The sequence below is a fragment of the Corvus kubaryi genome, unplaced genomic scaffold, assembly GCF_017639235.1.
Source record: "Corvus kubaryi isolate FWS band 111438036 unplaced genomic scaffold, C.kubaryi_AGA036_p1.0 126, whole genome shotgun sequence".
NCBI lineage: Eukaryota > Metazoa > Chordata > Aves > Passeriformes > Corvidae > Corvus > Corvus kubaryi.
Window position 1 is genome coordinate 3,135,121 of NW_024580661.1, and position 14,128 is coordinate 3,149,248.

Genomic DNA, 14,128 nt, shown 5'->3' on the forward strand with positions numbered 1-14,128 from the left:
GGGCGGCGCGGCCCGCGCGCTACGTGAGCCCGGTCACAGCGGCGGCCGCCGCTCCGCGCATGCGCGGCCGCCGCGGCTCCACGTGGGTGCCCCGGGCCCTCCGCAGCCGCGGGCCCCGCGCTCGGACCGGCACCGGCCGGGAGCCAGCGGGAGCAGCCCCGAGCAGCCCCGAGCCACAGTGCTGCTGCTGGAGTAACAGGTGCCGGAAAAGGCCTAAAACGCCGGGACGCCGCCCTGCAGCCCTGCCGGCCCCGCACCTGGGCCCAGCATCGCCGAATCAGTTAGGCTGGTGATGCCCGAAAAATAGGCTGGACATAAATCCCCACAGACCGATGCCTGTAGAGCAGGTATTTGTTTATTGCAGCGCTGGTGGTGAGGGGGATTTTTTCCTCCTAACTCATCCGCCTTTGTCAAGTGTAGTGGTGTATTTATACAGTAAATTTTGCTTAATCTTACTCTGTCGTTACAGCATCGTCACGTATGCGCCAGAATTAATTTACATAGCATGAGCCCATGGTTATTAGATAATTCTTTGCACTGCTCATGCACTTCCCCAGTTCGGGGGTCTTTGGGAGTCTTCGATGAAGGATTCCAAAGTCTTCTTTGCACTTGAACTTTTCAGCTTTGTCTTCGGGGCATGCGCAATCACGGTGCTCTTCGGGCCATCTGGTCTTAACCGGCCTAAATTCTTTGTTTTGTGGCTAATTGGCTTTGGCTTACCAATTTCTCACTAGTACTACACTTATCTAGCTCTAAAACTATACACCTGGTAAGTTTGTTTTGTTTTCTTTTCTTTTTCTCTATTCTGCATATAAGCAACTAGTTAACTATATACTAGTCCTTGTATAAAAAGTTATTCATATCAGGTTATATGGGTATCAGAAGTTATGATTCAGGTCATATAAGCATCAGGTTATACAGGTATAGAAGTTATGATTCAGGCTACATAAGTAAAAGCTATGATTCAGGTTATATAAGTATAGAAGGCTATTCTTCAGGTTATATAGACAAAAAGTCATGGTTTAGGTTATACTGATATTAAGGTTATATAGATATCTTATAACCCAAGCTGTATAACCACTTTGTTACTTTGACCTAAGTTACACAGACATCACTGGAAAACACCTCTGAGATTCTCAAGCCCAGCCTAGGAAGGTCCCTGCTACACCATTCTCAGCGCTCTCAGGCACAGGATGGGATTGTTGGGGTGTCCCAGGCAGGGCCAGGGGTTGGAGTTGGTGATCTGGTGAGTCCCTTCCAACTCTGGATATTCTGTGATTCTAACTCCCACCTCCAGCAGCGTCTGTTTCCCCTGGCAGAGCCCAGGCTGGGGCCCCGCACGGCAGCCAAGGTTCCACACCCAGGAGGGGATGGGGAGGGACCAGGATCGCTCCCCCAGCTGACACTCCCCACTCACCTTGTCCTACCAGCCCAGGTGAAGACATTTCCACACTGATGGTGCCTTCGTCAAGTGCAGCTGCTGAAGCAGCCTCCCCCCCTCTTCCAGGGCTTCCATCTAAACCTGGCTGGTCCCAAAAGCAGCTTCCAAGGCAGTAGCAAAGGCTGTATCACCAACCATTATCAGCTCTCACCCCTCTCTGGCCCACCCAACTATTAAAGACATTAAAACACTGCTTGGATGAGTCTTGCTCTGAGAGATTGGTGCTGACTGCTCATTGTTTTCTAGGATTTCATAAATAAACCGGTTATTTGTCCATTCCAGCAATTAAGTTGGAATCAGGGACATTCCTAAGCATTTTTTCCTTTCTCTCTAGATGTGGGTTTCAGGTAAAGGATCACCTCCTCACTAGCATAACCAGCCTTCAAAGGTGCCCTTTAAAGGCACACATTTTTGGTAACTGCCAGCTGGAAATCTTTCACAACAAAAACAGCTGGGCAAAGGCACCACAGGGGGCAAAATTCCCCTCTAACACATTCTTCAGCAGGGTGACTGAACTGCCTTAAAACCACCTCGGTCAGAAGGGGGGACTGCGGGCTGCAGCGTGACCCACAGCTGAGATTTCTCCCTGTACCCAGACCCTCACCTCAGCTCCCACTCACCCAGCAGTGCCTTGAGAAGAGCGAGCTGCGGGTGTTCTGTCCCGTTTTGGGGGGCTGCTGAGATGGAAAGTGTCTCACAGGAGAAACAAACAATGACGTGAGGTGAATGTAGTCATTTCTTGTCCAGCTGTGGACGCAGATGTGTCCCCACAGCTGGCGGCACGGCCAGCACTGCGAGTGCTGCTGCGCCAGAGCAGGAAGAAGGCCAGCTTTTAGTGGAACTATCCGTCAAAAAAATAAGCCTTCCTTTCCTCTCATTTTGGTCGCCTTCCAACAGAAATACAACTCCTACAACTAGCAGGAAATACTAGAGTGATATCCAAGCTTCTAGCTGAGGCATCCAGTTAAAGCCCCGTTATCCAAAGAGTCCATAACATCTAGCCAGAGGTTTAACAGCAGCTTCTGGAGATTTGACAAAACCCCACACGCTGTAGAAGCACATTCAGATTTTTTCAAGCAAGATCTGCTGCTTTCTCATCCTCCTTTGCACTACCAGATATCCTTAGGAAGTAAGGCAGGCAGTGGGGAACACCAGCAAGCTGATCAGCATGGGGCTGAAGGCTCCAGCTCGTTAGATTTGATTAACGAGGCTCATGGGTGGGGTGAGGCACCCCGTACCCATCCCTCACGCAGGCTGCAGTCAGAGCCTACCTAGTTCCTTGCAGTGGCCAAGTCCTTGGTCGTGCTCACTGTCCTCTTGGAACCTTTTCCTCTCACAAGTCACAGTGTCTCCCCCCTACACCTGTCCAGGATGGAATCAGCAGAACAAATTAGGCAGTTTCTTTACTTCAAGGTCCCCACCCTCAGTGTGAGAAACTGTAGGAGTCCATCATATACATAATACTCATGATTCTAACTTTGGAGAAAAGCCAGATTTGGTTAGTTTGCATCTAAAGTTTAATGATAGGGGGAAGGCTACTCATTAGCTTTCTCTTTAAAGAGGCGGTTTGTCTTTCCCCAGGCTTGTCCTAAAAAAAGGAATTTTTTTTTTCTTCCAAGAAGTTTTGTGTGGCTTGACCACAGGTTGTCAATGTGAATTTGCTGGTTTCATGTATTTAAGGCCATTAACAGTCTTACAAGGGCCAGCTGCTAGCAATTCTAATGCTCATTTCTGCTTATTGGGGGCATCTAGAAGGACACAAAACAGAAAAGAAGCAGCAAGATCAGTACTATAACCATTATTAGCCTAGATTTACATTTTCCAGCCACTTTTATGGCTTGGAAAAATCTTTTACTGACTCTTAATTTCAGTATGAGTATTTTACAAGCCCAGATTAAAAAAAATAATAATTTTAGCAACACAGGACCAAAGATTTACCTTATTCTTGTCCATGTCAGAGATGACAAGTATTTGTTCTTACTGCTTGTGTCCTCTTTGCCTTGCTCTTACTGCATCAGGAGAGTTTCTGGGATTCAATTCCTCTGCGGCCCTGCCAAAGCTCAAATTATTAAGATACAGAAAGCTGTCAGAGACACATTTGTATGTCCAGGCTCTCAGTTCACTCCCAGGATTGCTCCCAGGATGGGGTACAATGGCTGCAAGGGACTAAAATAAACAGTTCACAGATGCAGCTCGCTCAACTCAGAGCCCAAAAATACTTACGAAGAAACAACTCAGGTGCCAAACCAACAGCTGGTATTTGTGGTTCTTGAATTAAATAATTGAGTAAGTGACAAGAAAGCATCTGTTTCAAAAGCATCCCCCTTGCTTACATGCTGCAGAAACATTTAACAGGGCAGTTAACGTGTGACCCCTTGGAGAAGGCACAAGGAATCTCTCACAGACTGCCTGGCTTCCCATGGCTCAGACAGCAGCACAAGTGCAGGCTCTCATCTCATTTTCTCCATCTTCCCGTGGCACACAGGCCAGGTGGCCATGATTGGGCTAATCCAATCCATGAGGGTTTTCAGCTGCATGTAACAACAAGAGGCCAGAGCACTGCCCTGCCTTCAGAGGGGTGTCTACACTGCAGTGTGGTGCTCTGGCTTTTAATCCTCCCTTACCAACCACCTGGCTGCTGTGGGCAGAACGAGCTGGAGAGGCTGTCCCGAGATTTGATGCCCGAAGTATCTCCTCCGGCTGCTTCCGTCTAAAGCCAGCTCTTCTTGCAAGATCCATATCTGGGGGCAGGTAGGGTCAATAAATCTGTTAGTTTGTTTTAACAGCAGGGTGGATACTTCCCTTAGAGATTATATTTCAATCCTTTATCTTATTAAGGGAAGATGTGTTTTGTCCATTAATCCAATTAGCCTGGTGGATTGATAAAGACTGGGCTTGCTCTGCTTCAAGAAGCATAAAAATAGCAGTCAAGCACAATTAAACCTAAACTTGTAAGTAACTCTGGTAACAAGAGTACTATTTCCCTGGATATTCTGTTTATTATTTTTACAAGCTACGCTCTCAAATTACATGACGTGAGTTCTCGATTAGAACGGCTCAATTCATCACCAAAAAGCAACAGGCCGCCCTGAAAACATTTACTTTTCGTATGTTTATAAAATTCTCTTTGTGCTAAATATAGTCAGGTGGGCTCCAACCCAGAATAATGTTTTCAGTACTCGAGAGGAATCTGTTTGTTCGCTTAAAAAGGAATGAAAATGATTTGTCATTATTCTGACGTGCCTTGGCACAGGGTGCGCTCTGATCAGAGCTATTCGCTGGCAAATCCAGCCGCGGGTATTTGGGTGCTGGGATAGTGAGCGGCTCCAGCCTTTGGATAGATAGAGCTTCTGGCATCTTTTCCTCTTCGAGGACGAATGGTCCTTAACTTTAAACAGTGCTCCCATGCTGTGGAGACAAACCCCAGAGAAGCTAGAAGGAAGGAAAGGAAGAAGAAAGAAAGGAAGGAAAGAAAGAGGGGAAAAGAGAGAAAGAAACGAGCAGGAACAATCTCCAGAAGTGAATCCAAGCCGGGAGCTGCGTGCCAGCAGCCTGGGCAGAACTACAGCTCCCAGCGCTCCCAGTGCGGGCAGTGACTCAGAGCCAGCAGAGTGGCTGCGCTGCTGCCGGAGGTCACCGGGATCCGGAGCCGATCCCTGCCGCTGGAGACGGCACACGGCGCAGTAAGTGGGGAAAATCCACGGGGAATGGCAGCCTGGAGTCCTCCTGCGGGCTGCACAGCCTGCGTGGAGTTCACGGAAGGTCGGGACGGCCTCTCCAGGTGGAGCCTTTGCTGTCGCCAGCTCCGAGCTGTGGGTGGTCCCAACCAGAGCCCGGCACGGTGGTTCCTAGGGAGGAAGGGGTTAAGCGCCCGCACACTCGTAGTTCTGGGCAGAAGCTCCTCCCTGTGACATCCTGCTGCTCATTCCAGAGCAAAGCGCGGCGCTCCCGGGTGCAGCGCCGGGGAGTTTGGCACGCCGGGCTGTGGAGGAGGGACCGCCACACGGGTGTCACACCACGAAACCCTCTTGACACGGTCTGTGTGGCAGCCGCCGTCCCCACACGTGTCTGCACCAGCGTGCCGAGCTCCCACTGCTCCCAGTGGCTTCCCCAACAGGCTTGGCTCCCCTGTGTCCCCGAGGGACCGTCCCAGTCAGCTGAGACGGTGGGAAAGGGGATCTGGGCCACGGATGTCCAAAGCCACAAGGCAGAGTTTCCACGTGCAAATAGGAGCCTCTGCTGAGGCACCTCTCAGGCTCCCATCACAGACTTTGCTGAAGGAAGAACTCTGAGACTCTTCCTGGCACTGCTTATGTGTCTGTAACCAAGCGAACGTGACTTCCTCCGTAAAGGGCTTCCAGTTCTGTGGCTGCAAAGTGGAATGTTCTAAGTGATCATCGAGGACTGTGGACCACAGTTAATTTTTGTCTCGGGTGAATGTGGCTGTTTCCTGACATCCTGAAGCCAAGGTCAAGCTGCAGTCTGACATGGCCTGGGCTGAGAACGTGGTGAGATTCTTTGACACAAAAAGCATTCATAGCTGGAGATGATCCCATTCAGCTGCGACTGCTGTCTCCTGTCTAACTCAGGGAATTCTCTTCCACAGCTGATCTTTTGTCTTTCACTCTCTCCTGGCATCAGTGCCTTTCCCACAGATCCACTGTGTGCTGCAGTAGGATGTGTGGTTGGATCGAGGCCATTACAACTGTGCAGGAAACCAACAAGAGAGCAGCCACCTTCTGTGCCCTTTTCCCGGGGACACAGGGATTTGGGACAGGAAGGTTTAATCAAGTCTTAGAAGCAAATTCTGTAAGACCTGTGTACACTCAGAGATGGAAACAAACGGAGGTGCCTTTAAGCAATCTTAAAATGGCCTGAAATGGGGTTTGAAGTGTGACTGAAGTGATCATTTTAGAAAGCAGATTCTGAAGACTCTGAGAGGGAGATTTACCTGGTTATTGCACCTTTTAAATCAAACTTAACCTTGCAGGGCTGCTGCATTACATTTTATACCCTTTTTTTTCAGGCAGGGACACCAGCTGTGGGTGTTGGTTATGGCTGTGGTTTACCAAGCGCTGCACAGGAGAGTTTCCTCCCTTGTCTGCAGGTTACACTCCACCTATGTGAGAAAAATGAGGTAAGTTCTCATCTGATTCGTGAGTCCTGAGAGGCCAGACCTCGGCACGAGCAGCCCTACCTAACTCTAACCTGGGGGGGTTACTCTTTTAACAGTCCAGCCATCACACAGTAATGCACACAGTGAGCTCTGTAAATGGTAACAGCTCCCTTCACCGCTGGTAGTGACTGGTTCTCTCAGGCTGCAGCTCTGGTAATGATTGCCTGTCCTGGCTCAAGGGCTCCAGGCAGACTTGAAGTGATGCTGCTCTCCTCACTTTAAATACTGCTTCAAACAGTCTGAAAGGAGCACATGCTGACACCCTTTTCCTATGATTTTTTTTTTCCTAATGCAGCTCCAGCAGGCTGTACCCTAAGACGTGGTTTTTACCCCTCACATCAGTGTGACAGGTAAAACACAATGCACATAGCCTGATGGGAACCAGATTCAACATCAGAAGTGCTCAGCAATTTGGCCAAACAGCATTTGGAGCCACCCAAATTCACAGAATATTCTGAGTTGGGAGGGGACTAAAGGGAAGATCAAGGTTTTCTGCAGCCTTTACAGAAGACCTTTTGGATTGAGAGACTGGGTTACTGATCTTCTTGCATCTCGAAACTTGAGGGTACTCACGTGGTAGGTAAGAACTGCAGTATTTTCTGCCACACAAACTTCACTAGAGGCTGCAGCCCACCAAAGAGCGACTCAGCTGTCAAAACTCTCAAAGCATGTGGAATGCCTTAAATCTGATCTGCCCATTCAGCCCCCCTGCTCTGTGCAAAATAAATGCCTCCAAATAAGCAATAATCTCAACACAATCTTCAATTCATCTTCCCAATCATTTTCTCACTGCAGATACTTAAATCAGTTAAAGGAAGATGACAGCCTTTGCAGGCAAGCCCAGGCCTCAGGAGCTTTCTACCTCTTTCACAATCTCTCCCCCTTCCTGCAGAAAGTTGGGAAGAAATATTTGGTACCACAGCTCAGTGCAGCAGGTAAGAAAGAAGTCAGTGCATCCAGAAAGAAACACCTGGAATGAGAGATGAAATGAGAGACACACATATCAACCCAATCTGTTCTGAGGCGATCAGGTTTAAATATTTGGGACTGTACCTTTTGAAGAGAGAGGGCTGGTAGGAAAACAAGTAAGGCCTTACTGACAAAGTTTTTTTTTGGTGTAATGTAGGAAAAGTTTTCTTTGAGAGAAAGGTATTGGCTGGTGCAGGACAAAACCAATGGACAGCTGCTCCCCAAGCATTACAACATTTGGACCTTTAGCCTGACATCATCTAAACTTCCTACAGCTTAGGAGGAAAGCCAGAATTTAGGTTTCTATCTGGGCAGGATCACTTGTCTGGTCCCCTTTCACACATGGGCATTCTGCCTTGAGCTAAGATTGTCTGTGCCTTGACAATCACAGTTACCTGGATTTGCTTCCATCACAGCTTTCTCTTGCCCTTTCCCTGCTGTTTAGAGATGAAACGGATTCTGGAGAAGCTCCCAGAGGCTGAACAGTGGCTAGAGAAGTCGGTGCTGATCGGTTGTTCGGACGAGCACAGACCGCACTTCGCGCTGGATTTAGGTTGGGATGACTCCTCTTCCATCCATGCCAGCACCAGTTTGGTGCACTGAGATGGAGGTGCTGCCAAGGCAGCATCCCTGGTCCTGGGGAGAACCTGTCCTGCCAGGGAGGGCTGGGCTGAGTCTCTGTAGGAGCTGCGATGAGCGCGGCAGGTCGCAGCCACGGGCTGCACTGCTGCTCCTGGGCTGTGTGTGGCAGTAAAGGTGGGCTGGGGGCAGGCCACTGACATCTGGGAATGCTACCCCTGGTGTGGTTCACTTCCATGGGAAGTCCTAGAAATTGTACGCTGGAACAACAAAAGGCATAAAATTGGAATAATAGCAATAATAGCTGAAATTTCTGAGATCAATTTTTTTTTTTTTTTTTTTTTTTTTTTACAGGAGCCTTGGATAAGTCAGCCATTGAGTCAGAACTCCAGGGATCGTTCACTGACCTACGAAAGGCTCTCTTTGTAGTGGATGGGAAGGATTCTCCTTTGCTGGCTTCGGTATTGGACAGGGCTTTTTACTTTAAGAAGCTGTGATTTCTTACATTGACCCTTCTCCTTGTCTCCCATGTTGTTTTATGATCTAATATTGTAGAAGTACCTGCTGTACACTTTCAGGAACCTAGGTACAGATACACTATAAATTACACCAGTTTTCCCAGAGTTGTGGTCCCAAAAGAAAGATGCAAGAGGAACAGACAAGTAACTTCAAAGTGACTGCAGTAATTTATGCCATTTGGCATCAGGCTGCTGCATGTTCAGAGTGAAATGTGCTGACCTTAGCAGCAATCCCAGTTTGTCCTCAGCTCAACAACTATCAGGCAAACTGGATGTCACAAACAAACACATCTTCTCTCACTCACAAGCTGGTACTCTGCAGATGTCCTGTGTTTGGAAGGCCTAAGAAAAGGCCTGTGTGTGAAAATCAGCTGTCCTCACCTGTAGGGAGAAATAGCCCATGTTTCCTTTCCTGCTCTATAATGTTTGTGATGCCTGGGCTATTTTTCAAGAAGATATTCAGGGCTGGAGACTCTTTATAATAGTCCATTACAACTCCCATTATGTCCCAATAAACAACAGCTCTTGCCCACCTCCCCCAAACGTACTCAGATTTAGAAGCAGGAAACATGGATTGCAGAATCTGCCACTTTTCAAAGCACTGCCCATACTTCACTGACCTTTCTGAGGCTTCCAAAGATAATCAGAGTTTATCCCCATGACTGCATGCAAAGCATTATTCAGGGAGACTGCTCTGAATTATTCCTTCCCTCTAGGTATGAATAAGGTTTGTGTTCCTCTGTGTTGGCAGGCCCAGTCCCTTCTCCGGTGGCATGATTCCCACCAGTACTGCAGCAAAACTGGGCAGCCCACTCAGAAGAACCCAGCTGGCAGCAAGCGTGTCTGCCACGCCAGTGGAGTCACTTACTACCCACAGGTGAGCACAGGTGAGGGACACAGGGCTCTGTAGCAATGCTGCTGGGTCACCCCAAGGGGAAGCAGGGAAAGGGATTTGTGTGCAGCTGGGTCCTTTGTCTTTAGTGGTCAGCCAGTGACCCTCGACCAGCCAGGAAAAGCAAAAATTTGCACTTAACTTGTTTTGCCTGAACTTCTTCTTTTGCTCTGTGGTGCACGTGCCAGATGTCTCCAGTGGTCATCACCCTGGTGTCCGACGGGAGCCGGTGCCTCCTCGCCCGACAGCCCTCATTTCCCCAAGGGATGTTCACGGCTCTGTCAGGCTTCTGTGACATGGGTAAGTGAGTTCTGATCCAGCACAGTGGCCTTGGCCATGCAGGGTGTGGGGACATCAGCCAAATCCACATTCACAGAGAAGGATGGACACACAGGTGATGTGTGTCCCCATCCCCATGTGCCCCCATCCCTGGAAGTGTTCAAGGCCAAGCTGGGTAAGCCTTGGACTAACCTGGTCTAGCAGAAGGTGTCCATGCTGATGGCAGGGGGCTGGAACTAAATGATCCTTGAAGTCCCTTTGAACCCAAACCAGTCTGTGATTCTGGGATAGCCGGGAAAAACATTAGATCTAAATAAATCAGTGTTTCTGTGCACACAGAATTCAAAGTAGCTGTTATGTGCCTGAAGGGAATGGTTATTATAGGTGTCTAGCAGTTGTTCTAGTCCCTGATAGTAAACATAAGCTTTAAACTCACCAGGGTATAACCCCTGATCCTTTTTAAATCCATTCCGTGGCTCATGCCGTCTGGCTTAGGAAAAAAACCTACAGACCTCTTGTTACAGGAGGGAAAACGGCTTAGAATTGTTTTGTCCACCATCTGTATATAGGATGGGGCCAAAAATGTCTCTGGTGCCTGTGTTTATCGGAGGCTGCCGAATTTAATGGAGCATGCCGCCCACAAGTGCTTCCAGGTCAGCACGGCTGGAGCCCCCGCAGCGGCAATGAGCGTGCCTGTCCTTGCCTGACTCGGGTTGGTTCTAGGTGAGAACGTGGAGGAGACAGTGCGGCGAGAGGTGGCCGAAGAGGTGGGGCTGGAGGTGGAGGCGCTCCGCTACTCGGCTTCCCAGCACTGGCCCTTCCCCAGCAGCTGCTTAATGATCGCCTGCCACGCCCTGGTGGGAGCGCAGCGGACTGAGGTGAGCGGCTCGGGCTCCCTGAGGCATTGCACTGCCTGCCCCGGGCGGCGAAATCTCCTTCAGTCCGCAGAATTTAGTTGGGAGAGCACCAGACCCTCCTTAAATGCAGTTTTCCGCTGGCTTTTTCTGCAAGTGCAGAACAAACTTCGAAACAATCCTATCATCTTCTGATGCAAGGTGCCAGATTTCACTCAGGTCACTACATATACAAGCCCAGAGCCCAACACCCCTGTATTTTTATCTCTGAACTTAGCAGAGGAGGTTCCCTCACACATTTGCCATAGAACGTGCAGATTCTGCCACGTTAACTACTGTGCTCAGCCACTGGTACTTTGCCATGATGGAGCAGGGTTGGTTTGTGGCTTCCCTAAGGAAGCCAGCACAACAAGTTCTGGTGCACAGTAATATCCTTCACTGGATTGGCATCAGTGTTTAATTCAAGCATGGATGTAGTGCTCTGGGCATTCCAGCATAGGGTCTCCATGGAAGCAAGAATGGACAAGGTACCACTGCCCACATTTACAGCTGATTTAAGGAACTGGTGCTCTCTGAATTCCTTTCAGATCAGTATGGACACCCTGGAACTGGAGGAAGCCCGTTGGTTTGGCCTGGAAGAAATTGTGGAGGGTCTCAAGAGAGAGCCCAGATCTTCAAAGCAAGACGATGGTAGTTTTTTACCCTGGTTCCCTCCCAAACAGGCCATTGCTCACCAGCTGATCCGTGAGTGGGTTCAGCAGCAGAGTGCCCAGACAGCTTAAGGCAGGGCTTCGAGTCTGTGATTCCACCAGAACTGTGAAAGCTCAACAGAAAAGCTTCCAGAGTCCCTGGAGGCAAGGGCTGTGTTACAGTGAGGACAGCACCACGCTGCTGGCACTCCTGCACTCAGGCACACCAACCTGCAAAGCCGTCTCTGAACTGATCTGACAGTCCCAAGTACAGTGGATCACCTCTGAGATCCCATGACTTGCAGTAAATGTACAATAAAATTCTTAGATCCAAAGCATCAAGCTTACTGTGACCAGCTGTCACTGACCCCATGGCACCAATGTCCTATTTTCTTCCATTTTTCCCATCTTGGATGGATATTGAATGCACCCTTTTTACCAGAACAGAAATAAAGGGACACTGGCACTTTCCAGTGTCCGTGTTCATATGGATCTGGAAGAGCTATCAAAAACCAGAAGAAAAACCACTGCCTGTTTGCTCTCCCCTTCTTCTGTCTCTTCCCATTCAATCTTCCATTTTCATATAAAACCTCCAAATTTTTTCTTTTTTTTTTGCAAATGCTAAATGGGCATCTACCTTTTCCCCACTGTTAAGACAGTTACTTCTGTCTGAAGAAAGAGAGAACAGAGCTATCTGGTGGTAGAGAGGGGAAGAGCAACACCTACACATAAGCCAGACAACGCAAAGGTGACAGGAACTGCCACGACAGGAACTTCACTTACAACAGAGAAAAATCTTGAAAGGATCAGTGCCTCTTACCCTGAGGCCAAAGTCTGTGGCTTGTCTGGAGAGCTGGTCTGATTTTACTGATGAAATGGTACCACCTCTCTGGAGGAAGAGCAACAAGGAGACCGTCTGGGCAAGGAAAACTTAGTGAAAGAGATAGATGAAAGGATGTTTGATCAGCTGCTGATTCAGACTGACAGTCCTTTCTGCCTGCTTGGTCAGAGCTCAGATGCCACGATTGCAAATTCAGGTGCTTGAAGGGGGAACAGGGATATATCACTGACTGCCACCACTGGGATTCACTGCAGCTGAGCAGTGGTAAAAATCTGCAGTCCTGACACCTGAGCAGTAAGTAACAAAAGAAGTCTTTCACACCATTGAGACACACTGTGCTTGCTCAGGTTACTTTTACTTCACGAGGTCAGGAGGGGATTCTTTCAGGCCATGGTGGCATATATGAGCACCCTTCCTACCCCAACCCTCAGTCAATATACCCTGCATGTCAGAGCATGTCTCTCACAGTTGTGAGTTCTGTCAGTCATCCTGGTAGGAATGTGCTCTGCTACAGCCAAGGGCATTGCTTCCTGCCCTCCAGCCCCGCCAGACACACCACACCAGGTGCTCCTGCCAGAGCTCCAACACCCACTGCCATTCCATGAGGGTGAGGAGGCAGTTTTGGATGTGTTCTTTGCCACGGGATGGGATAACAGAGCCCAGAGGGTCTTTGTGTCCCTTCCAAGCCACCCCATGATTCCATGATCCCATCAGCACCTATACCAATTCCATTCTGGAAAGCCCAATTCCATTCCTCCCATCAACTCAGAATTTCTCCCTTCCTCTCTCTGCTCCACATCAGGCATGTGTTGCCACGTGCCACAGGCGTGGGATGCCTCAGCATTGCCTGGGAATGCCACTCAAGGCTGCCCTGGTGGCCTCAGCGCTCCAAAATGCCCAGCTGGCTCCCGTTCCAGTCGGGAATGTCCCAAACAGCAGCGTGGGGTGTGCCCTCTGCCATCCCACCATTGGGGCAGCTCCCATAGAATGTGACCGACTTACTGGGTTTGGAATTCCTGGCTTAAAAGTCAGGTGGTGAAATATCCTCTCCTGGGAATATCCAGAAGACCAGAAGGCTCCCTGGAAGCCACAGGTCAGGGACAGAGTCAGATGAACGATCCTGAACTGGTTTTCAGGGGATGCATCCCCAGCCTGTGGCTGCAAAAACTCCAGAGCTGTTCCTTCCCCTTGGGACAGCCAGGGAAAACATCCCCAGCATGGATTTCTGACAGGAAAAACCTCACTGCTCCAGGCTACTTGGCTCCTCCCAAATCCAGGCCAGCACTCAGATATCAGGTGCTGACCCACCTCATTGCCATGTTCCTCTGGCCTCCTCTGTTCGTATGGGGTTTACATCCCATTCCTCCACAGAAGAATTATTTGTCAAAGTCCCCCAGACACACAGGGAAAGCGTAACCTTTCCCAAGTTCTCATTTCCCAAAGCAAACTGCCTAGGATCCCACAACAGCATGCACTGAGACAAATGACTACAAACTGAGACGCTGCTGTGCCGCTCCTGCCTCTCCATGGAACCCTGCATGGAGCAGCCACGGTTGCTCCGCCCGAGGTGCGGCTCGGGCAGCTGAGCAAAGCAAAACGTTACCTGTAAAGTCTTTCCACTCCACCGACCCCCGCTCTACTCCACAGGACAGAGCAGTTCCCAACACAAACACAAACAACACATTAGGCTACAGTGTGACACAAGGATGATTTAAAAAGCTCTCAGCAAGAAGAACAACAGCAAGGATCGACACGATGCCAAAAGAGATGACCAATGGTATGGCAACCATGGACAGAGGAGCCTCTAAGGAGCAGAAGAAAAGACTGGAACAGTGACCTGTTCTAAGAACTGTCAGTCACAATGATCAAGATGGCTGTGAGAGACAAGGC

General features: G+C 49.3%; 1 protein-coding gene across 5 annotated transcripts; it reads left to right on the plus strand.

Moving 5' to 3' along the window:
• Positions 1 to 72: 72 nt before the first annotated feature.
• Positions 73 to 12,694, plus strand: NUDT13 (nudix hydrolase 13). Of its 5 annotated transcripts, none has more exons than XM_042022701.1 (9): positions 73 to 347; positions 6,468 to 6,578; positions 7,413 to 7,552; positions 8,032 to 8,139; positions 8,520 to 8,626; positions 9,435 to 9,560; positions 9,764 to 9,875; positions 10,578 to 10,732; positions 11,296 to 12,694. In XM_042022701.1, the coding sequence occupies exons 2-9, from the start codon at positions 6,496 to 6,498 to the stop codon at positions 11,488 to 11,490; spliced, it is 1,026 nt and encodes a 341-aa protein (XP_041878635.1). In that variant the 5' UTR covers positions 73 to 347; positions 6,468 to 6,495; the 3' UTR covers positions 11,491 to 12,694. The 5 variants fall into 5 exon arrangements, with proteins under 5 accessions (XP_041878635.1, XP_041878615.1, XP_041878625.1 ...); XM_042022681.1 differs by lacking the exon at positions 73 to 347 and adding an exon at positions 4,300 to 5,124; XM_042022691.1 differs by lacking the exon at positions 73 to 347 and adding an exon at positions 5,863 to 5,949.
• The last annotated feature ends 1,434 nt before the right edge of the window (positions 12,695 to 14,128 follow it).